Source organism: Rhamphochromis sp. 'chilingali', assembly GCF_963969265.1.
Source record: "Rhamphochromis sp. 'chilingali' genome assembly, chromosome: 5".
Classification (NCBI taxonomy): Eukaryota; Metazoa; Chordata; class Actinopteri; order Cichliformes; family Cichlidae; genus Rhamphochromis; species Rhamphochromis sp. 'chilingali'.
In genome coordinates this window covers 21438057-21463918 of record NC_137932.1, presented here as the reverse complement: position 1 = coordinate 21463918, position 25862 = coordinate 21438057, and the positions used below count along the sequence as shown (strand labels likewise).

Below are 25862 nucleotides of genomic sequence, written 5' to 3'. Positions count from 1 at the left end.
CAGCGAAAATTGCCACGGACGGAACCCAGGACTTCACCAGAGCAAACGCCTTAGGTGAGTGTAAGTGATACTGAACAGTTTACTGGGTCTGAAGGCCCAAGGTCTGATTATGTTATGGCTGAGAAGAAAAAGACTGTTTCCTTTGAAACCAAAATTTCCCATTTGGGTGATCTAAAAGACTGTTCTCCTCATGCTCCTCCCGCCATAACAATGCAAAGAACTGTGGTAAGCTCACTTAGCAGCTCCGTCTCCTGTGTCCCCGCTAGCTCCGTCTCCTGTGTCCCCGCTAACACAGTCGTTATCTCCACCACAAGCTCCATTTTCACCTCTACCATCACTTCAGTCATCCGTTTGGTCTTCCACTCAATCGCCCTTAGCTCCATCATCCACACTACCACTTGCTTCTCTTCCACCACAACCATCACTACACTCAGCCATTCAGGCTGCTACTCAGTCAGTCATTCAACCTATAGCCCTGCCATTAATGCACTCTGTAGCTGAGCCATTAACCGCCCGGCCCGCAGCCAATTCAGCCACTCCTCCACCCGTTACACCTCCACATCGTCACTGCTGCCCGCAGCACAGCCCTTATCCCCGCTACCCATAACTCCGTCTTCAGTGTCCCCTCTCCCTGTAGCTCAGCCATTGGTTCTGTCATCAGCAGCTATGTTTGCACCAGAACCATTAGCTCAGTCTCCTGTGCAGTCACCTCTAGTTCAGTTTCCTGTGCAGTCATCTACTCCACCACCTACTCCACTCTCACCACAATCGTTACTACAGCCATCAGTTCAGTCCCCTGTGCCAGTTCAGACTTCAGTTCAGTCCCTTGTAGTACTTCAGTTCCCTGGTCAGCTACACACTCACCCACCTAGTCAGCCTAATGTTCAGTCAGGGGTCCCGACACCCTCTGGCCCTGCATCTGCTCCTGCTGGAGGCTCGAGTGAGTAGATCAAGCACTCTGCGGCTCCCGCGCCGCCATCTACCTTGTCCGCTGGGGGTTCTGGTGAGCCCGGCCAGCCCTTCCTCATGTCTGCTGGAGGGTCCGAATGGCCCGTTCAGCCGTCACCTGCAGTGTCACCATCCGCAGCTGTTTCGGCGTCGCCTGGTCCGGCCTCTGCTTCGGCGTCGCCTGGTCCGGCCTCTGCTTCTGGTCCTGCGGTTGTTACACCGCCGTCCAAGGTACGTCCAGCACCTCAGCATCGCGGGCACTTTCTGGGCCTCTAGACGTCATTGCCGTCGTTGCCGTCCGCACGGTCGGCCCCCTGAACTGTTTCCACGTCGCCGCCGTTGCCGTCCGCACGGTCGGCCTCCGGAACCAAACTGTTTTGGACTCCCGTGTTGCCATCCTCCGGGTTGGTCCCCTGAATTATTGATGAACTGCTCCCTGTGCGCCAGTGTTTTGTGCACATTTTGTTTTACAATCTTTGTGTTCCTGTTTTTTGTTCCGTTCCGGTGTATTGTCCTGCTCCCACAATGCTTGTTTATTGTTGAGTTTTTGTTCCTGTTTTGATTTTTCCAGATTTTTTCCCCATGTCTCCAGTCATGTCCCCCCCCCGTAACTTCACTGGAACTCGAACGATTTTTTTCCACTTGTGTCTTGTGTCTGCTCAAGACTCTGGCTTGACTTGATTGTGACCCCCTGTGTCTCATTATATAGTCCTGTCCTCCCCTTTCGTCATGTCTTTGTGCCTGTTTTGGGGCCTGTTTCTAGGCCTTAACTCCAGAGTTTTGACGCCCTAAACCAGAAGAATATATGGAGCTGGATCAGTTTTTACCAAAAAAAAAAAAAAAAAAGAAAAGGGAAAAAAAGAAAAGAAAAATCCAGAGTATCCTGAGTCAGATTAAATCCAAAAGTGAAATCTTTCAAAGCTGGGCCAGGCCCCCGCCTCCGATACAATTTTAATGCAAATCCATTCATAACCTTTGGAGTAATTCAAAAAACAAACTGAAGTAATCACATAACCTTCTTACTTGTCAGTAAACATTATAATGAATGCAAATGTTGCCTAATGTCTGCTTGATCTGTAAAAGCATGCAACTGCTTATTACATGTATGGAATTTATAAAATGATGTTATGTAATTGTTCCACTGCCATCAAACACCAGTTACCAGTAAAGGCTGTTTATACAGGTGCAAAGGAGTCTTAAGAAATTCATTCATTTAGTTTAACAAAAATAAGAGAAAAATAATATTTCAGGTCATTGCAGGTTGATTCTGAATTAATGATAAAATGATGTTATGTAATTGTTCCACTGCCATCAAACACCAGTTACCAGTAAAGGCTGTTTATACAGGTGCAAAGGAGTCTTAAGAAATTCATTCATTTAGTTTAACAAAAATAAGAGAAAAATAATATTTCAGGTCATTGCAGGTTGATTCTGAATTAATGATAGATTATCAGATTATTTTGCAGCTGAATGTCTATTAAGCTAACAGCTGCAGCATTATTTTTTGTGGTTCCAACCACTGCTGTATTTCTCGTGCTGTCCAAGATGAATTAATTCCTGTGAGACTGGCCTGGTGAAGCATTAATTTAATATCGACTGCTGCTTTGTCTCTGTTCGCCAATATCTTTCCGTAGGAATCCATAACTCCTGATATTAAAAAAGTAATAAGACAGAGAGAGACATAGGAGTGGAGGCAGAATAAGAGACGGGGGAAGATGAGGTGTCACGTAATGGGTCACGCTCATTACCAGCACCAGCTGCTGTTTGACTGTCTGTAACAGCGATTGTTTGTAGTGGTTGAATGTTGAAATCGGCTTTGAACCAGTATTTAAGAAAAAAAAAATCTGTTTTTTTAGGTGTAAAATATGATCATTTTGGAGGCATTCAGAAAATATACAAATATCTACCTTAGAACTCCTTAGCTTTGGATATTAAAATATATTATGTGAATACTGTAAGTTATAAGTCTTGTGTGCTTTTTCTTGTTTTCTAAAAGCTTCCCTTTAGTCATGACTGTTTTGTTCACATCTACTAGAGGGATCAATAACTCTTGATTTTAAAAGCTCCAGAACCAGTGAAAAGGTGAACCTTGAGTTGAGATTCTTCTGTCAATGACAGTGAAGTCTAGATTAAAATATTAAGCTCAAATTGAGAGACAGTATGGATGAGGTACCTAAAATACAGCTAAGCACTTACAGCTGCTGACGAAGACCATGTGATGCAAGCAAAGGATCCAAAGGAAAACAGTAAGAAGACCTTCAAGGCTGGTTTGTTAATGGCAAGTGAAGAGTGATAAGCTGTCAGGCTGAAGTTAACAAAATAATCTTAACTCAAGGTCCTTTTACTGGTCTATTTCGCTTGGTCCTCATCATGACTTAAGTACTTATTTAGCTAGTACTTCTGGATTATGGGTAATAGCTTGCTTGCAAACCAGCAGTTAAAATAAAATTGGATCAACTGCAGTCCACTTGTTATTCTGAAGCTTTTCACTGTATTTTCATCAGTAGCTGGATTTGTTCAGTAATGCACAACAAATCGATGTAGACCAGTGACTCCCAAGTCCCTCATTAGAAAGGGCTTTCTAATGGAAAGTCAATATGGTGAAAATATTTAATGTGTTACATAAAAGCTAAAAACAATTTTGCGGGTGATCTTGTCCATAGCATCACATTGCTTCAGTTCCAAACTGGGGCCATCTTAACCTCCATTCACATTGAGCAATGCAATGAAACAACCCAGGTCCAAACCAAAAAAAGCTCTTAATGGAGCTGTGGAAAATGTGAAAGGAAAAAAAATCTAAATGTTTTTTCATAAGCAGTGAATTAGGGGGAATGATTCATCAGCTGAACACGCTGTACCTTTCCGTATCATTCATCTGCTCACAAATGTTGTATTTTGCAGGCAGGACAGGCCACGCTGAGGTGGTCAGAGTTGTCTTCCAACCAGAGCAGATCAGCTTTGCCAGTCTCCTCAAAGTCTTCTGGGAAAGCCACAACCCAACTCAAGGTACATCATTCACCAACAAACTCATTACTTTGGCCCCAAAGGAAAACACTGAGGTTTTTTTTTTTTAAAAACTGATAAACAGAATGAAAAAGTGGCTAATGCAGTGAATACTGAAAAGTGTAATTTTTCTTCTTACCTTTTCCCCATTATGCTTCATTTTCTTCTGATTTTCACCAGGAAATTCTATTAACCCGCACTAACAGTAATATCAGTTTGTAATACATTCAAGATTTTATTAAACTGAGTGAGAACAGGAAGCATCATCTATCATCGTATTTATCTTAGAATACCATTAGGGAACTATTATGAGGATAAAACTGATGAGAAAAAAAGAAAGAAAAGTGTTTGGTTTAAAGATGGCAACAGAAAAAAAACAGCTAATAAAGCCTTTTGAAACAAAAGCATGTTTTAGGCTCATTGTTTCAAAATTACAGACTCAGTTTTTTCAGGCTGGCTCAACTGTTAGCTGCTATTTGCCAACTTCTTAAAGCTTAGTTTTAATGTTATTTTTTAACTTGTTACATTGCATTACATTACTTCTAGTATAAATAATATATTACATTTTCAGCTACCTCCTGAGAAATGTAACAGAGTACATTTGCATTACCAGAAATTATCCACCCTTTTGCATTTAGCTGGTTTAACCTACTTTACATTCATCTCCGAGTAAGTGTAAAGTAGGAATACCGTATTTCCTGGACTACAAAGCGCACCCGAATATTAGCCGCACAAGCTAAAATCAGGGGATGGGTATCGAATCCCCTGCTCAAAATCTGTTTTGTACATACATTAGCCGCACCTGACTAAAAGCCGCAGGTGTTTCAGTGTTGACTTATCATATGTAAGAGAATATGCACAAAGGGAATTGTCAGGAAAGAGATGGCTGTTTGGAGACACACCACTTTTATTAATATTTTGAAAAACAAGTTATGGGTACATATTTGCATAACTTTTTAGGTATATGTACAAGTAGCAGTAATTACAAGTACGAAACATGTACTGTGCTTCATAAATGAGTAACAAATGTAGTACATAACAATAACCTACAGCACACCAGAAAAATAGATTCGGACTACCTTTTAGGCTCAGGTGCAGCGACACGGCTTTAACAAGAAGAAAAGTCAGTCATTCACCACTAAAACCACCAAAGTCCTCTTCTCCAGTGTCGGATACGAACAGGCTCAGGGTGGCTTCGTCATCTACTCTCAGCTTCATTCCTTCGTTGTCACTTACAAAACCAAAGAAATCGTCGTTGTCAGTGTCGGAGTCGAACACCCTCAGAAGGGCCGTGGCGGTGTCCTCCTCTCCATCATGCAGCAGTCCAGCCCTTCGAAATCCGTTGGTGATCGTGGATGTTTTCACACTTTTCCACGCTGTCAGATTCCACCGGTGGAGTTGAGCATAACTTGCTTTTCGCAAGTTTATCGCCGCTCGTCATCCACGACTCCCGCTGAACGTGTAGCGCTACTTTGAAGTTTGTTTTTCGCACTACTTGTACGACACTATGTTGCCTGGCGGATGGACACGTGACCAACATACCACTCTTTAACCCCGATATTGTGTGTCTGATCACATGCCCTTCCGCCAGGCAACGTAGTGCCGTACAACAGCGGAACAAACAAAACAAATCGTCTTACGATATCACAAAAATTATGGACAATCCATAGAAAAGCCGCACCTGACTAAAAGCTGCAGGGTTCAAAGCTTGTGCAAAAAGTAGCGGCTTATAGCCCGACAATTACGGTGCTAGTTTATTTCATAAAGTCTTTCTCCTCATCTCCAGTGTCAGTGTCATCTTCAAAATGTCTGTTTCCAATTAAAGATCATCCACATGTTTAATTTGACAAAGATTTTACACCAGATGCCCTTCCCATTTAACTGAACTTGGGACTTGGTTTTCTCTATAGAGACAGCAACCAATCACTCACAATGAAACCTAACTAAGCTTACATGAGCAAATTACATGACACAGGCTCACTGCCACGTGCTAATCTTTTCATGTAGTAAAGTATGATTACTCACTTCAGTGATTGGCTTCTCCTTCTTTCTGATGGTGAACTGCAGAAGCAGCTATTTCTGGTTCTGGTTACCTTTGTGGTAGTGCAGTGGTTAGCACTGTTGCCTCACTGCAAGAAGGGCCTGGTTTCGAATCCAGCATTGGGCCGGTTTGCATGTTCTCTCTGTGAATTCCCTGGGTACTCTATCTTCCTCACAGTCCCGAGAAATATAGTTTGTAGAGTTAGATTAATTGGTGATTTTGTGTGTTAGCCCGGAGACAGACTGGCAACCTGTCCAGGGTGTATCCCACTGCTTGCCCTGTGGCAGCTGGGATAGATCCCAACCCCCCACCCGTGACACTGACTTGGCTAAGAGAAAGAAAGTGATTGGCTGATGCTTGAACTTTTCTTGACTTTTCAGTGCAAGCAAAGCAAATCAATAGAACCACTTCAGTTCTGCAACAAATGACATCACCCTGCACTACCGAACAAAAGAATCAGGGCACACATCTTAATCTTTGAATTCAGCTGTTTTTGGTCCCATTTCCACACGTGTATAAAATCAAGAGCCTAACCGTGTAGTCTGCCCTTACAAACATTTGTGGAATATTGGGTTGTGTGTGGTACTGTAATAGGATGCCACAGCTGCACCAAGCCAGTTCAGGATATTTCTTCCCTCCTAGATATTCCACTATCAACTGAAAATGATAGTGGAACATTGACAGTGTCCTTCCACACTGTCAATGTTACCTGGTTTTGACTCACTGACTCAGTATGAAATACCACATTCTCACAGGCAGCTCTGAATGGTGATGTCTAAAAAGGTTCAGGGCTGCAGCGTCTGTGTGAAGACAGCTTTATTGAGCACAACATAGGCTTTACAAGTTTCATTCATCCTCTCCTTTTCCCCCCACATAGTTTGATGAGTTTAAACGAAACTTTTTCTTGATTTGAAGACAAACTGATGAAGATTGTTATTATATGCTTAAATTTCATGTCTCTATTATGCAAAGTGAAAAGAAACAAAATGTAGGCTCAGTTCTAATGGATGCAATATCTATTCATTTCATACAAACCTCTTGAAATGCAAATGATTTTTGTCATCAAAGCTCCACTGTGAGATGACGACCTCTGGAAGAATTGGAGGGAATTTCTCTTTACAGCTGCGACTAGGATTCTCTGAGACTTAAGAATGATATGATTGGAGTTATGTGGTCAAAGGTAAATGTCTCTGTGGCCTTTTACCTCATATGAGTCTGGACCGATGCTGGATTTACACTACAATTTCAATGTTTGGCAGAAGCATACAAGTGTGGGGCGGTAATTCCAGTTTCTTATAGTTGCATGGAAAAGTTCAAGCTCCCTGTTGCATCATTTTATAACCTGACTGTGTTTGACATATCTGGTATCTTTGGAAAGTCATACTGTTGGCTAGAATTTAAATTAAAATTCTTTGACTTTAAACAAAGCTCAGCTGCACAACATGCATCTGTAATGATGGACCCAGGGAAATGCCTGTAGAGTGCAGAGGTTAATCTTTTTTTTTTATGAGAGATCTATGATTCTGGAACAGATGCAGTGTCTCTGGTTTGCTGGTCTAGACAGGACGGAAACAAAAACCTTTAGCCTTTTATTTAGGCCTTATAGCCTGCCTAATGTTAGCAAGACTGATCTGTGTATAAACAAAAATCTGGTACATCTGGATTTGCATTTATATAAAATTATAAGAAAAAAGAAAAAGAAGAAAAAAAAAGAAAAGAAAATGAAAGCGTCTAGGTCATCGAGTGCTAAGGTTCATAGTGTGTAAAAGTCGACAATGCTTTGCTGACTGCGGTAACTCCGCTAACTCTGGCGTTAACATTGTAATGGAAATCTGGGGAGGGAGGAGCAGCTAGCAGGTCTAGCGGGTGTGCAGTCTGGAAGTTAACCAGATAACTTAGTGGCTAGTCAGGTAGGTAGACCACTAATCCATAGCTGTCGACTCTACGGTCATACAGGTCCTGGAGTCGGTTAGTCCATTACAACAACAGTGAAGAGATGAATGTGATTGGCTGTCGGTAATGCTACGGGCCATGCACAACTCTAGGGGTCTCCCCTCCTACTATAATAAAGGGAAGTTCCCTAGTGGTGCTATGTTGTAATTACGGTTGTTACAACATCAGCAGAAAATCGTGCACCACGAGTTTCGTGGCATGTATTCCATGTAGGGATGGGTATTGATAAGATTTTCACGATTCCGATTCTGTTTAACGATTCGATTCTTTATCGATTCTCTTATCGATTCTTTTTTAAAAAGGAGAGCACTAAGGTCGATTAGCTTAGAACTGTGTTTTATATCTTCTCTTTGAACAAGATAGAAATTTAGGAGTAACATGGCCTTACAAACCCAGCAGTGAGATCTTAAGAGATCCACAGCCCACGGCTCTTCAATGGGGTAACACAGAGTCCCCAGGAAAAAAAATTGTAAATGTAAAATAATAAAATAAATATTCTTCTGTAGCAAGAACAAAGTATAACATAAATTATTCAGTAGCAATTACACAAGAATATCCAGTAATGTCCCTGCCTACAATTAAACACATTCACTTACCAAAGTGAAATCGGGGGCATCTGCTGTGGCAAATGGGTGCAAGCCTTTTACCACAAACTTAGTCACTGCTCGGTGACATTCGTCTATCCTGGCCTGAAAGGAGACGCTACCGGTAGACTGCAGCGAGAACTGCCAGCATCTGAGCCAGCCAGACTCTGTCTGTCTCTCTCATCATGGTCACCTAAATGCACAGTAATGGCAGGTTTTGTAACAAGGCAGATCGTGCTAACATAATATGCACTGTTAGTTGGTTATTTACCTGCCGCATTAACGGGAGAGGATGTGCAGACGTTACCGCTGCTGCTGGGTTGAGCTTCACGAGTCCGGAGCGGAATTAAAAACACGACATTCATTTAAGGTCTTCGCGTGTTTTGTGAGCAAATGCTTTTGCATATTCGTAGTGTTTCCTCCCTTAAAGGAAATCTCTACTTTGCAAGTATTGCAAGTCGCCCTGTTGTCATCCGTTCTCGTAAAGTATAACCAAACTTTTGAGCGTTTGAGCCGCTTAGGCGCCGTGTTTCCTGACAGGTAAATGACGCTCCGCAACGTGGTGACATCATTCGGGGCGACTGGAATCGATAAGGGAATCGTTTGCAAAAATGGCAAACAATTCCAAGGAATTGAAACAGTGGGAACCGGTTCTCAACAAGAACCGGGTTTCGATACCCATCCCTAATTCCATGGCCCTGCAACTCCTTTAGATATAATGTGTAGCAAGCTAAGTGCTTTTGTCCTCTCTTTTTATCACCCCACCACAAAATAGTGTAAATTCTTCCCACAGTATCAAAAAAAATTACAGTTTTCAGAAACAGGTTTTCATTCATTCACATATAGGATAAATGTTATTTTATCTAACATACATTACAACAAAAAGATATTATAATATGTCAGCATACTGAAAAGTAATGAAGCATGTAAAAGGTCATATTTCTGTAATGATCCTCATCTTATTGAGAGAAAAATGGGAGCTGCTGCAGCTGGTGTTTTTCCATGCTTGCTTTATGTGGTCCTCAGTGTTGCTGTTTATAGAGACACAGCAGTCTCCTTGATAATCTAACATCCCTCTTGTTTTTTTTGTTATGATCATCACATTTAATTATTTACTATTAACTTTATCCTGTCGTTTTGGCAGAAGGGTCTAAATGTTAAAATAACTCATGTAAATGCACTTTAGGAGTCACATTTCCATGTATACAGGCTTGTTCCTTTATATTTCTGTAACTCTATAATTTCTATAATATGTTTTTGAATGCATCTGTTATCTTTGTACTGGTTGCAACTGTGAGTCACGTCTAAATAAACGAGACCCTTCAGAGCCACAGGGTCCTGAAAAAGCTGCTCCAGCATTAGTTTGAATTAGTTTGAAACATGTCATTTTTTGTCTGCTGCTGCTTTGAATGAGAGGCATAACATGTTTAGGCAATCCCTTCACATAAAACTTCCCGATAAACACATTTAATGTACTGATTTAGATTTGTTATGCATGCCAATGTCAGCAGCGCAGGTGCAGGTAAAGCTGATGATATTTGCTGTCAGTAGGTGGATGAAATATCTTCAGTCACATTGGAACATAAATGTCTGCACCTGCGTGTGCGTCACAGATTGACCCACACACATTGCCATCATTAGAAACCTTTGAGTTAACCAGACGCGGTTGTCGACAGGCTGACAAGATGACAGTTAAATGATGAAAGGATGCACGGCGAGATGATCAAATCAGTCAAAAACAGCATTCAGTTCCACCAAGACAGACAAGTCATATTTTTGGAAATGTTGTCAGCTGTTGTTTTCAGATGATGTGACGTTCCCTCTGCCAAGAACTGAGGACAACGGCACCTCGCGTCAGCTGAAATCGTCAAATCTTGATTTTTGTATTTATTTTTTTGGTCTGTTTTTTTTTTGCGTGTCTGTTTTTGTGCAGGGATGCGTCAGGGGAACGATATTGGGACGACATACCGCTCTGCCATCTACACCTACACAAAGCAGCAGCTTGAGGAAGCTCTGGCCTCCAAAGAGCAATACCAGAAGGTACACGAATATATCTGTCATTTGTTTTTATGACTGGGTGATTTTAAATGCCTTGTTTTTGTCTCTTTGCCTTTAAACATCATATGCTGATTTCAGAAGCCTTTATTCTGGATTTGAAAAAAACCCAAATATGCTAAATGATGAAAAAGGCTGCACGGAGAGACATCCCATAAATATGGGATAGATAGTGACTAGAGGCCCGTTTCCCAATATGTAAAGTGAAACAACAGACTTTATTTCAAGCATATCTGGAACTAAAAGTAAAAGTCTTAAATGGTCTTATGGTCAGCAGGTGGTGACTCCTCTGGTTGTCTATATAAAAACTACTCTACTTCTCATGCCCACAATGCTCAAGTCTCAAGTCTCTGTTAGCTTGTTCTCCTTCCATGTGCTTCCATGGAAAGCCAAAGGCAGACAGAGCAGATCAATGGCAGATCAATGGCTATATATAACACTGATTATGTCAGAATGTTTGTTGAAGTGGGTTGCAAAGAGGATTGCAGATGCATAATAACTATAGTAACAGCTTAAGCAACATGGTATATGTGAGATTTGATAACTGGATGTGTAGAAGCGTCTCATCAGCCATGAGTTGTCAGCTGCTGTGTGCTTGCACTGAAATGAGCTGATCTGCCGGGATTGTGGCTGAGATCAACACAAACTAGTCAGATTAACCATTTGTATTCGTATTCCTGCACAGATATGAAGAAACAGAAACATTTCAATTTTTTATGCATTCATTAAAAGAAACCCTCCAGCATATGATGTAAAGCCAGTAAAGCCCTGCATCCATGTAAGCGCACCCTTTGTCTCCTCATCCTCCATTTGGATTCTTTTTTCTTCCTCCTTGTTACTAACTTCCATTTACCAGCATCCCCCTCTGCTTCTCAGCCCTCTTTCTTGCCGTCTGTATCAGAGACTTTTGACTACAGTGTGTGAATACTGAAACATAATGGACCTGTCGGTGCGTACATGCAGCATTCTCCATATATTTCCATATGCTTTTAAAGTCTGCACACACAGAAGATGTTCACACGCTGCCTCTCTCAAACGCTCCTGCTGAGGCTTCTCCACCACCATCCCACCAAAGGGCTTGTTGCCATGGAAACTGACGAAGAAGAGGTTACTTTATTCTACTCTATTCTATTCTAGTGTAGTCTGGTCTTCATTAAAGGCCTTTTTTCACCCTGTTTGCCCTTCCTTTTCTTTCGGAAACCTTTTTTTTTTTCTCTCAGCAGAATTTGTCTCAGAATCAAGCACTTGAATGGGCTGAATGGAGTGCAGTCGTTGGGGTTTCATAATGGTTCTGGTTATGCTGTGGCTTTGTGCATGTAACATGAATATCAAAAACAGCTCGTCCAGCAGAAGGGAGAAGTAATAATGTGGGAGCATTAATTAACAACAACCCAGTAGAGAGCCTAAGACATCAGAGTGGATTGGGAACATGGTGAGAGGTGGGGGATGAACCCTACTCTTACCATAACAACTGAAAAACATCAACTAATGGACATGTAATGATACTAAATTGTCCCGAAGTTAAGCTTCGTCCATACACAGAGAAGGCCAATGTGATTGTCTTTATTGTTTCATGTCAGAAATTGTGTTTGTACCAGTTTTCTTAGGCAGCTTTTCCCCAAAAGCATCTTGAGTTGAAGATAATCACAAAATGTATCTTGTGTTATATTTACTGGACATTTAGCATTAACTGGAGTAATAGTTGAAGCTTGCTGAGCTGAAAACAAATGTAAGAGGTTGTCAACTGATAGAATTTTTTTTCTTTTAAATTAATGTTTTGTTTCACAGAGCGCTGAGTTTAAATGTTAGGAGTTGAGTCCCATTAGGTGAACGCTGGAATTCGAGGTCATAACAAAGTACAGTGGGGCAAAAAAGTATTTAGTCAGCCACCGATTGTGCAAGTTCCCCCACTTAAAATGATGACAGAGGTCAGTAATTTGCACCAGAGGTACACTTCAACTGTGAGAGACAGAATGTGAAAAACAAATCCATGAATTCACATGGTAGGATTTGTAAAGAATTTATTCGTAAATTAGGGTGGAAAATAAGTATTTGGTCACCTCAAACAAGGAAAATCTCTGGCTCTCACAGACCTGTAACGTCTTCTGTAAGAAGCTTTTCTGTCCCCCACTCGTTACCTGTATGAATGGCACCTGTTTGAACTCATCATCTGTATAAAAGACACCTGTCCACAGCCTCAAACAGTCAGACTCCAAACTCCGCCATGGCCAAGACCAAAGAGCTTTCGAAGGACACCAGGAAAAGTATTGTAGACCTGCACCAGACTGGGAAGAGTGAATCTACAATAGGCAAGCAGCTTGGTGTGAAAAAATCAACTGTGGGAGCAATCATCAGAAAATGGAAGACATACAAGACCACTGATAATCTCCCTCGATCTGGGGCTCCACGCAAGATCTCATCCCGTGGGGTCAAAATGATCATGAGAACGGTGAGCAAAGATCCCAGAACCACACGGGGGGACCTGGTGAATGACCTGCAGAGAGCTGGGACCAAAGTAACAAAGGTCACCATCAGTAACACACTACAACGGCAGGGAATCAAATCCCGCAGTGCCAGACGTGTTCCGCTGCTGAAGCCAGTGCATGTCCAGGCCCGTCTGAAGTTTGCCAGAGAGCACATGGATGATACAGCAGAGGATTGGGAGAATGTCATGTGGTCAGATGAAACCAAAGTAGAACTTTTTGGTATAAACTCAACTCGTCGTGTTTGGAGGAAGAAGAATACTGAGTTGCATCCCAAGAACACCATACCTACTGTGAAGCATGGGGGTGGAAACATCATGCTATGGGGCTGTTTTTCTGCCAAGGGGACAGGACGACTGATCCGTGTTAAGGACAGAATGAATGGGGCCATGTATCGTGAGATTTTGAGCCAAAACCTCCTTCCATCAGTGAGAACTTTGAAGATGAAACGAGGCTGGGTCTTCCAACATGACAATGATCCAAAACACACCGCCCGGGCAACAAAGGAGTGGCTCCGTAAGAAGCATTTGAAAGTCCTGGAGTGGCCTAGCCAGTCTCCAGACCTCAACCCCATAGAAAATCTGTGGCGGGAGTTGAAAGTCCGTGTTGCTCGGCGACAGCCCCAAAACATCACTGCTCTCGAGAAGATCTGCATGGAGGAATGGGCCAAAATACCAGCTACTGTGTGTGCAAACCTGGTAAAGACCTATAGTAAACGTTTGACCTCTGTTATTGCCAACAAAGGTTATGTTACAAAGTATTTAGTTGTATTTTTGTTATTGACCAAATACTTATTTTCCACCCTGATTTACGAATAAATTCTTTACAAATCCTACCATGTGGATTCATGGATTTTTTTTTCACATTCTGTCTCTCACAGTTGAAGTGTACCTCTGGTGCAAATTACTGACCTCTGTCATCATTTTAGGTGGGGGAACTTGCACAATCGGTGGCTGACTAAATACTTTTTTGCCCCACTGTAAAGTAAACCTATTTAATGTCTGTAAGGGCTGATAAAAGGGCAGAATTGACAGTATTGCTGTCACATATCTTCAGACACTTAGCTGAAAAACACGGGATCTATAAGAAAGAAAAAATAATTGCATATAAATTAATAACTGATTTAGATTTTTGTGTAGCAGGCTGATAAAATGCAGCTGGACAAGACGAGACAGGGCTGCAAGAGACAGGCACACTTGGGCCGTACGATTAATTGAATTTGAATCTTGATCAAGACTTTGGCTTTCCACAATTAAGTGAACACGATCGAGTAATATTCAAAATGCATGCTCTGCCAATAGACTGCAGATCTAACGTGTTAACCACAGTGGTTCCCTGCATCCTGCAGCATAAAGTTTCCGCAATCAGGAACACGACATCAAACAACAGATATACAACAAAACTCAAATGTCTGGAACGACAAGAGGCGGCGAGTTTGTCCCTCAAAGCAGATCGTCATCAGTTGTTTGGAAATGCTTTGGCTTTATGGCCAGCGAGGTTAACCAAGGACACATTGAAATCACTAACCAGTCACCAAAGTTATGTATACAATAAACATGGTGAGTAACAAAGGCTTCAGGAACATAGTGAACTTACCGGCTGTATAGTTTTTCAAAAGCAGAAATTAGTGTTGTTTTTACACGACGGTGCAATAAAAACATTTTTGTGTCCATTTGAATAATAAATCAAAATGTGATCACTATGTATTTCCTTACCATTCTGTACAGTCAGTGTGTGTTGAATAAGATAACAGAGTCGTTGCAAAGATTCAGTTAAATGAGGATTTTACTGGGCAGGATGCAAATTGATCCAGATGTGAGTGGAAAATGGTTCAACTTTCATCAAAACATTTGCTGGAGTGAGGCTGGAGGCACATAACAAAATGAAATGAAGTTTTTGTCAAGTGGTTTTCCACTAGAGAAAAAAAAATCTTATTATGGGCTGAAGACCCAGCCAGCCCACTTTTTATTTATTTATTTTGTGGAAATTGAGTCACCATTTTTAACAATGGACAGACATTGTAGGTGAGTGACAAACAGGTAGATGGTGACTTGTTTGCCTGCAGGCTTTTAGCACATTATTGCAAATATTCACTCGAGTCAAACAGAATCACTAGAGCAGCTTATGGATATTTCACACATGTAAGATTTGTTGTATGCCAGATGTTATAAACACAAGTTTTAGATCCTAATATTTCATGGATTCCAGAGGGATGCAGAACCAGTGGGAAAATGCAGTTGGCTGTGGTTTAATGTGACTCCCTCTTCGATATTACACAATTGCATTCAAGATAATATGTATATGATGCATTTTTCCTTGCAGATCTAATACAATGGGCATGTCCTTGTTAAAAGAGATAAAACTATGGTGAGGTCTCCTTGTTTTATTCCCAAGCTAACTTCTTTGTTTCGAATGCTCAAACATAGGTTTGCAAACTTGTGTGTGAATAAATACAACCCCCACCTGGCAAGGCGGGAAACAAAAACCTCGATGCCAACACTTCCACTAATACACAGATATATCAAAATGTAGCCGTCTGCCACGGCATTAATGTGTTACACACTCCACTTATGTCCAGAAGCTCTTTCTTATCTGTTGCTGTGTGACCTTTTTCTCAGCACCCGCTTCTTCCAAAAATGTAAATGTGTTTTAGACATCTTTGGATTTAAAAAATTAACCATTTGGATTGACATTTTATTTGACTGTGAAATGGTTAAAATCAGACAGCCACACAACATCCCAGCCAGGAATATATTTTTAAGAAAACATTTGGTTTCACCATTTACATATATATAGATATAAATTATGTTTCTCATAGGATTACGTTTCTGTGTCTTGCATGGTGAACTTACCTGTTTGAGCCTCTGTGACACTGAAAAGCTCTTGTTCTCAGATGCTGAGGTGGCATGGTGGTGCAGTGGTTAGCACTGTTACTTCACAGCAACAAGAATGTGCGTTAGGTCGTGCTGGCTGTCACATGATTTTGCAGAACTGTTGAGGAGGCAGATATTTCATATGTGTCATTGGGAGACGATGTTTTTTCACCCTTTAGTTTGAACCAGATGTTAACAAAGTTGTCCTTTTTAGACACGCTTTTGCTGGGTGGGAAATTTCTCTCTGCTGCAGCACTAAGCACAAGACCTGTTGTGACTTTTCATCATGGCTTTCCCCAATTCCTTCAGAACTCCTTACACATCCAAGACTATACTCAATGTTGATATTAAACTTAAACTTCACCTGCCCTGTAATATATGTTTCAGGTTATTGTTTCCTGTATTTTATTTCATTATGTGAAGTATTTCTTAGGCTCTCAAAAAGCCCTGTTTTAATAATATGTCTTATTAATAGCATTTTTATATTATTTTTTACTTCCTCCCTCCATTTACATTGTCGAGTAATTACAGAGACATTTGATGGATGGATAGATTCCTCTATAAAAATCTCTTTTAGGTTTTGTTTCCTCTCTCATTTTTTTTCTCACCAGATTGGCCACCCCACCTCTCCCATCTGTGTGTGTGTGTGTGTGTGTGTGTGTGTGTGTGTGTGTGTGTGTGTGTGTGTGTGTGTGTGTGTGTGTGTGTGTGTGTGTGTGTGTGTGTGCAAGCAGTTGGCCTATAGCAAACAGACTCCATGCCAAACCATCTGGGTCTTAAATCTGTCCTCCACGAAAATCCCTTTAGTTGCAAAATAACGTACACACACGTATACATACACTGAAGGTTAGGTATTGGGTCTGCAGTCCTCCATATGTAATGTTTTACATAAAGCTGCAACAGTTTTAAGTTTAAGCATTCCCCTGCCAAAAATCAGGCTAAATTTGAATTATTTAGTGTCTTTTTCCCCCCTCCTCATTTTGAGATAGTAGATGCATCGTATTCCAGTGTTTACCTCTGTGCATTAAATTGGCACGCAATGGTACAGTGCTGTCTTTAAAATATTTATGAATTTATGCCCCCCCCACCAAAAAAAAAAAAATCTTGTTAAAGTCTTTGTCTCTGCATCCACAGTGGCTGTGGATGCTCACGCCAACCGCCTACTTTTTCTCTCTTCTTTCAAACAAAGCGAGAATGCAAACTGCATCACAGCACTGAGGAATTTCCCAGGACGTGCCTTTCAGACACAAACTGAATGTTTATTGCCTTATTCTACACGTGCAAGTATAAAAAATGTAGAGGGGAGAGCAATGAGCAATGCGGAGATAAAGTTTAGGCCAGGACTGGTGATAAAGAGAGATGAGAGGGTTAAAAGAGAAGAAAGAATCTGGTTAATTTGGTGTCAGGGTATTGACTACTTTCGCTTCGCCGCCTGGCTTGATTGTATTGTTCACACAGAGAGTGATTGGGGAATTTGGTGTGTATATATGTGTGTGTAAGGTACAACAGCACTGCAGTAAATTACCTTGCAGGCGGCTGGTGGTTGAAAGCATGAAAGGAGCCTCCCCTTTCTTTTCTTGCCTCCTACCCATCATTAGGGTGTGCACTGCGTCTAAAATGGCAGGTGGAAGTGGTGTGTGTGTGTGTGTGTGTGTGTGTGTGTACCCGCGCACACTTGCATGCTCGCTTTATGTAATAATGTGTGCTCGGACTGTGGGTGCAAGCATGGGTGCTAAAGCAGTTTGTACTCATTGTTCTGGCACCTCTTTCTCTCTTGATGCACCTCTCTGGCTACATTTTCTTTTCATGAACATTCATATATCCACTTCTGAACACAAAATAGCTGTTTTCCCCTTTCCTATTTCCTTTTCTTTCCATTTCTTCTTTGTCTATGAAATCCCTTTCTAGTTCTTTTAACATGCCAGCTTCACCTTTTTTCATTCCTCTCTCTGTCTCATGGGTGCTTATCAGTGTTGTTCACGTTTTCCTGCTTTACCAGAGCAGTCAAGGTATTTGCATTCCAAATGAGCAATCTACTTCTCTGACATGCAAATTAATGGATGTGAATTATGCATTTATAGCAGGCTGCTAACAGCAGCAGGACCAGCACAAACAAATGCAATGAAACACAGTTAAAGATGCCACTACAGCAGCATAATGGAGAATGCAGCCATTTTGGGTATTACAGGTTTCCTCCTCGAGTTATTGTTAGCATGCATATTTTTGTCCAGTAACCAGTGTTTATTATCTCAGATGAAAGCTTGCCTTTTTGTGTGTGTGCGTGTTAAATAATCACAGTTGGCTTGAAAAGCGACTTTAAAAAAATTCAACCAGCAGATCATGAAAAGAACATATCACAATGAGTCATGATAGAAGGTTACTTAGAAGGAGATTTAGGTCTTTATGAGGTTTATCTTCCTCTCATGGAGCACAAAAAGGATATCGTCCATGGTTTACGTGAAGTGTGCAGGAAGCAGGACATGTTGACCTCATCCTCATCTGATGGTGATTGCTTTGTCTAACCAGAGCCATTCTAGGAGAGCCGTTACACTTCCATTAATCCCATTTGGGGTTCAGCAGGGGGTGCTATAGAGCTATAGAGCCCATGCTCAATGAGTAGGAGTAAATGGAGCTAAATGGCTAAAGTAATTATTTACATGTTTCTACAGAAAATAGCCCATATTTTATTTGAGTTTTCATAATTACAATATAAGTGTTTCTGATTTGAAATAAAACAACCTGATGCCCATTTAGTTTTTCTTACAGTGAAGCCAGCTTTGCGTATAAAACACCAGCATTCTGCCTAATGCATGCTGATTGATCAGTTATGATATTTACAATTCCCTCAATAGCACCCATTTCCGAATGAAAACGAAAACAGATGTTCAAAGTGTAGTTAAACCACAACAGAAACTTCCGAGCTCGCATAAGAAACAGCTGGTTGTGGTGGTTGATGGTGACTTCTATCAGAGTTAGCGGCTGCTCGAAATTCTCCACAGATGCTCATTTCGTCATTCGTCATCTGAAACTGGCAGAAGTTGTAAAGTAGCTCATGGTGCCGTGCATCCTTAATATTCACTGTAAGGTGTTTTACTGTAATCAAAACCTGTAAAAAGTCTAAAAATGCAACTGTCTGTTGCTTCATTTGTTGAAAACATGATGGACAATTCCAGAAGATGTTTTTAACATACATTCTTCAGTGGCTGATAAGGTCTGTTATCACAAAATTATATAAACATATAAATCTGTCAATGTTCACTCTGATAGTTTGATGATTGACTGTGCTGGAAATTGTACAAATTTCAAAAAGCTACTATGTTAATAAAGATTTGTCTTATCTTATCATTTTATATTTACTTAAAGATCAAGTCATTTCCCCCCCATAATTCTCACTATTTCAGCTGACTACATTCCTACTCTGCTCATGGTAATGTGATATTACACACATAAGTGTGTCAATGTGATTCTAAAATGATTCAGGTTGACATACAGCGCCTTCAGAAAATGTCTTGCATAGTTCAGGGTTGCAGTGCATGTGTGGAAACATTTTTAATTTTAACAAAGCAGGCAAGAGGTAAACAGGAAGCCACACAGCCTTACAGGTAGCACTGATTAAACAGTTTGTCATCGAGCATCATTAAGACCTGATGTGGAGAAATGAAAATCTGGTTATTGGCTTCAGGTTTCGTTGCACTTTAAAGCCCCTAATGTATTTGGTTTTGCAAATAACTCATACAGAAATGATTCATTGTGAGCTCTATTAGTATTATTTGACCCCACATAAACCACAGGTTATAATAATACCAGGGAGATGATGTAAAGCAGTTTGAGTGCAGAATTCAGACACAGCAGACTCCAGCTTTGACTGTTTTTGACTGTCTGGTTGTGACGTGCTGAAACTGATGGTTACCATGTTACCATGGTTACAAAAAGATTTCACATAAATATATGCATACATAAATATATACACACTTATTGATAAGATTGCATCGCAAACAGTTCAGATTCACCACAGAGATCACACGGGAGGATTGTCTTGTAACCCCATAGTTGATCGGCGCTTTCGCACAACAAACAGCGACTCTCTTTTTCAACTGGTCTCCATAGCAGAGTATGAGTGACAGCTCTTACACCAGCTCAGAAAAAGAGCCATAAGCACCATTGTTACCATGTGAGTTAAATGTGAACGCTAATTGTTTTGCAGTTTGTAGTGTATCACAGTGTCAGTACAAAAATCAAAATTAATAATATATAACATTAATATAACAACATCAACAAAAAGCAAGGACATGAACCAACTGGACCCCAGGGTGGTTTTCATTGTCTTGTTTCTCTTTGTGGTTCTTTAATGACGTTTGTTTGTTTTGTTGCACAGTGCTTTGTGACTACATGTCTTTGAAAAGCACCTTAAAAATGAACTTTCCAGACTTAGTTACCATTTAACTAAGTCTGGAAAGTAGCCGGCATCATGCTCCGTCTGTCACCCACCGTGTTTTCCTCCTGTTTCATGTAGTTTATCTTGCCCACTCTGGGGGGCCGTGCTGCTGGCTGAGATATTGTCAAAGAGTATATTTGTATGGTAAAATGTGGGAGGATTACTAAAACTTGACACTTAAAAGTCTTTTGCATCAATTCCATTCAACAGTTATCTGATTGCAAATTTCCTAATGTGTTCAAGAATGAATGAAACTTCAGGGGAAACGTGGTCGTGTTGTCCTTTTACATTTGTTCATCCCTTTTTCTATCACAGTAACTGTTAACGTTGTTATCTGTTATTTGTTGTGCTGTTCTGTTTGGGTTTCAGCAGGGATGCATTCATCATCCCCACATATATCAACACTTCTCTTTTTGAGCCACACATTTCTAATGAGGCGTTTGTTTACCTTCGGCAGTTGGATAAAGAATAAAAATGCTGTATATAAAGTGGGACACCTGGTCACCCTCGGCTGAAGCCAATTTTTCAGAGTTTCCGGTGTAGCCAGCAGATATCTGGGCCAAGATTTCCATTTCCACCCACTGGTCATTGTTTACAAATGCAGATAAATAATTAAAAGCTAAATCATTGTCATTCGATAGCCAATAGTTGTCAGATGCATCTTGGCAAATGCCATCTGTCTTGTTCTCTAAACACAGATTGTTTGCCAGCAGTCGACCAAAGCCTGCTCAAAGGCAACTGGTCAATAGTACTTCCACTACAAACACAACCCTTAAAGCTTCTGGAACAAAACATTTGCCTCTTGCCTACAGATTCTGCATATTCATATACAGAATCATTTGTCCTGGCAACACTTTCCCAATCACTTAACAAAGGTCACGAAAGACGTCAGACTGTGATCGGTCAGCAGTCAGTCATGTCTCACGGCCAAGTCATGGTAAGAATTCCTGAAAAAAATGTCAGAACCTAAAAAAAAATCGAATTTATGGAACTGTGAGCACACAGCTCCCTTTACAGATCACAATCAACTTCAAAATGTTCACACATAGTCCGCCCACTACACTCCCACAACCAATGGTCAATGCAAGTCACTCATGAATATTGATGTGCACATTGTTCCTGTGGAGAACAGAAGCAGTGTTAGAAACAAAACATAGTTTGAGAGGCTGATAGCTGCCAGAGCTTTTAATCCACTTGGTGTTTGTAATTCTACTGTAGGCGCCGAGATACAATCTCACACTCGGTAAGTAAAATAACAATTCCAAGATCTCCACTTGCTGATTCAAGGTAATTCCTTTATTTCTGAACGTGGCTGAGATTTAAAATCAGGATATTAAGATAAGATAAGATAAGATAACCTTTATTAGTCCCACACGTGGGAAATTTGTTTTGTCACAGCAGGAAGTGGACAGTGCAAAAGTTATGACGCAAAAATTAGAATACAATAAGAATAAATACAGTACACAGCTGTACAGAATAGAATAAAATAATATACTATATACAGTAGAATAAAATAGAATAAAAATATACAATAAGATAAAAATAGAATACGAATGCTATATACAACTGAGTAAAAATACAACGATGCCAGAAAAGATTATTGCACTTAGTGTTATTGCACATGTGTGGATGTGTGTGTTTGTTCAGTTAAAGTCTTTGTTGTGGAGTCTGACAGCAGTGGGGAGGAAAGACCTGCGAAATCTCTCCGTCCCACACCGTGGGTGCCGCAGTCTCCCACTGAAGGAGCTGCTCAGTGCTGTCACAGTCTGCTGCATGGGGTGGGAGACGTTGTCCAACAGGGATGACAGCTATTAGATATTTGGGGTTACTGTAAAAGAACCAGACTTTCCCGAATCTGCAGCTTGATGCATCCATATATGTAAGTACAGGTGTGACAAAATATGGTTTTACTTGAGCCTGTCTTTCCCCACCAAGTATACTTGATAGCTTACTTAATATTATTCTTTTAGTCTTTTTTCCCCTTCTGTGTGAAAGAATAACGCCATTCACGATTCATTTAGTAGTCTTATTTTGAAAGTTCTGATGCTGATAACACTTCCTTTCTGTTTTTTTCTCTGCTGGCTGGTTCACTGGGCAGATTGCTCAGTTTTATTCAGCTGCTCTCCCAGAGAGGTTCTCGTCCTGCAGTCAGATGTACTCCAACTCCACCATCTGGGACTTCATCTGGCAATGGTAGTCCTTGTTCTGCTTTAGAGGTCTGCTCCAAACTGGAAGAACCGGGAGCAGGTGGAGATCTGGTTCATGCAGGGCAGAACAAGGACTACCAGTGCTTATTGCAGTTCAAGATGGTGGAGTTTGAGTTCGTATGAATGATAGGGTAGAGAGGCAGCTAGTTATTTTGTCACAAATTACTTGGGAAATAAATGATTTTCAAAGGAGTCAATGAAAGCGTATTTTGGGGCATATACTGATGTAGAATCTATCCATAAAACTCTGGTTTCACTGACAGCAAATACTGATATTTTTAGTTTGTATCTCACCAGTTTAACTGACCAGAGCGACTGTGTCATGACTCCTTGTGGTGACTCTTATCACATGAGTGACAGTAATGTGAAGAAAACTGAACTAGCTTGCTGTAGAAAAGAAGAAAGTCACAGCAAGAAAATAAACTGGAGAGCATCAGACAGCAAACAGTCAGAGACAATCTGTCGATATCGTGTGGTGAATCCCACCCCTATATATCTTATGTTATGTTTGATATGACATAACTATAAACACTCAAAAGATAATTACAAGCTTCTAAAAATAAACCTGCCTACTGTACTTGTGAATCCAGCTCACCAGCCTGAATCACGAATGGCTGCAGCAGAAAAGAGAATTCCGTTCTGACTAACTGCTGCTGTGCTATACCTCCACCCTTCTTACTCAAATTAAATTGTGGTGTCAGTGCAGTCATGGTGGGGAATCTTCACAGGAAGCAATGAATCAAACAGCAGTGAGCAAACTGCATTAAGAGCAGAACTTGCCGGCGTCACATCTTTTGTGTCTTTGTTTTTGTTTTGTTTTTTGCTATAAAAGCTGCTTAAACCCTCTGGGTATGTTTGCTGACATTTTCTTCAACAACTGCCGAGTGCTGACGTCAATGAAGTTAAAATGGTTTGCAAACAATTACCTCTCACTAAGTATTAGAGGCACCAATGTGTGAAATTGCAGCTTTAGTTTGATTGTTTTTGTACTAAAAATAAAGTGAGAACTTTTTAGTATTTCCCCAAAGAGTTCTTTGTGTTCAAACTGGAAGTGCAGTCCAAACAGGGGCTTCACATTATACCTATTTGCCATATCATCAAAGTAATCGACTGGTAGATGTCAGCGCACCAATATATCCATTCAGACAGAAGCTGCTAGAAAGAATAGTCCTTAAGGACCTATTAAATGAACTATTGTGTTTTTCTTTATTTTCTCTCATATAAGATATGTGATAAAAAAAAAAAGTCATGACACTATGTCCATAAAATCATAAACCTTCCCTGATTTGAATTTGGCTGATTTCACATTCAAAGTAATCTTGTGTCCAGGCAGATGCCTTTGCAGCTGCTATTTTTAAGCCAATCCCTTTCTGACCGCTTGCACAAACAAACCTGAAGGTCATGTGGTCGTGATGAGAGATCTCAAGCTGTAGAGTCTGTGAGCATGCTGGTTTTTCCAGCATTCATGGAATTGAATGCACCGTGAATGTATCCTGCAGGGAGAAACTTGAAAGGAGAAGTATTTTAATGCACATATACCACCACGTAGTACATTAAATAGTAGATGCTTTTGTTTTGCTATACCAACACAATGTCTGCTTACCACCTGGATCTGGTTTTCATTTGGGTGTAATGGTGGGTTACTGAGTAGTACTGTTGCCTTCCAGCAAGAAGATTCTGAGTTTAAACCCTTATTTGGAAAGTTCAGTGTGGAATTTGCATGCTCTGCCTGTGCCTGTGTGGTGATTCCTCCCAAAGACATGCTTGTTGGGTATATTGGGATTCTAAACTCGCTGTTGATGTGGCCTAGAAAAGAGCTACACGAGTGCCAGTTTATCCCTGTTTTGCTTTTTCTTCCCGAAAATGAAAATCAAGTTGATGGACAACCTTTTTACTGAACCATATTCAAAAACATGGAACATGACTCCTACCAAGTGATATAAAACTGGCAGCTGCTTTGGAAATCATCCCGAAGAACCCTGTAAGACGGCCTTGGAGATAGCCATTAATTACTATCTGCAGTATTGCTTGTTTGTATGGTACTAACAGTATAAATTCCTGAGGGCTACCCGTCAGCAACCTACTAGATGGACACATGAATTTGAAAATTCCAGGTGACATCCCTTCACCTCATTCTTGAGTTATTGCATTCACAAATTTGGGTGTCCACACTTCCTGCCCACCCACCAGCCGGGTGACAACAATACCCCACCAGCCTTTTACAGCTAAGAGGTTAAAAATGTATGCAAATGTAATACACTTGGCAGTAAAGGGTCAAGGCTAATGAAAACCTACCCTCCTCATCTAAGCACATAAAAAGAGACGCATGACAAAATGTTAAAGGCTAGACTTCAATTTATCAAACACAAATGTCATTGGGAATTTCTTTGGGATGAGTTTTTTTTTCTAATTCCTGGTTTTAAAGGCCCAAACTAACCTGAATCAGAATAAATTGATGGCTTTCAGGAACTGTAACCCAATCATTTAAACCAATCTTGTACCATTACACTCTGGCTGTTGCTTGTCAAGGCCCAGTATCAATGAAACTGCATTCAGACCAGAGCAGAAGGACCCTGCTGTGCTTCAGGTCCAGGTCACCTATTTGAGGCCTTTGGGTCTTTGGCTAATGACAAAAACACTGCATGGGGGAATAAAAGCAGGGAAGGACGATGGATGCAATCGCCAAGCTAAACACTGATGAAGCGTGTAGTTACATGATGTTGAATCAAAGTGCTTTATTTTCCAATAAGTATCAATATGTCTGTGAAGCTCATGGTACTTAAATAAGAAATATAATATTCAGTAAAAGGACTAGATGTTATATTAGCAATAAAACTATCAAGAGTAAAACATTTTACTGTCGCATTTTTTCATTGAATATCATTAATTACAAATGTCGGAAAATACAGATTTTTTAAAAGATTTGTGTTTTTATTTCACTGTGTTTATAACATTATCAAGTAGAAAAAGCCACATAAGCCATAAAATCACAGGATATGGAGCATATAATCAAACTGTGGATTATAGTATGTTTCCATTCAGAATGTTCTGAAGCACTGAGTGCTTAAATAATTAACCTCATTGTGTGGCTTTCAAATAAAATTTTAACCAAATAAACATGGAGGGAGTTTGACATAAATAAACCAAATCCAGCCTTCGTGAAGATCCCGAGTTGAACCATGAAAAATTGCTCTGTTTTATGATTATTTAGGTTAATTAGCATAAACCTAGTGCAGTGGCTACAGGGGCTCTGGGTTTGTATTCCTTTTAGCAGCTTTCA

General features: G+C 40.6%; 1 protein-coding gene across 1 annotated transcript in view; it reads left to right on the top strand.

Annotated features, from left to right (window-relative positions):
* The window catches only part of msraa (methionine sulfoxide reductase Aa), a 63658-nt gene that overhangs the window by 35612 nt on the left and 2184 nt on the right, over nucleotides 1-25862 (top strand). The window contains exons 4-5 of the mRNA XM_080882284.1: nucleotides 3850-3954; nucleotides 10463-10569. Of these exons, the coding sequence (XP_080738410.1) occupies nucleotides 3850-3954; nucleotides 10463-10569 (212 nt within the window). The remainder of the gene's footprint in view (nucleotides 1-3849; nucleotides 3955-10462; nucleotides 10570-25862) is intronic.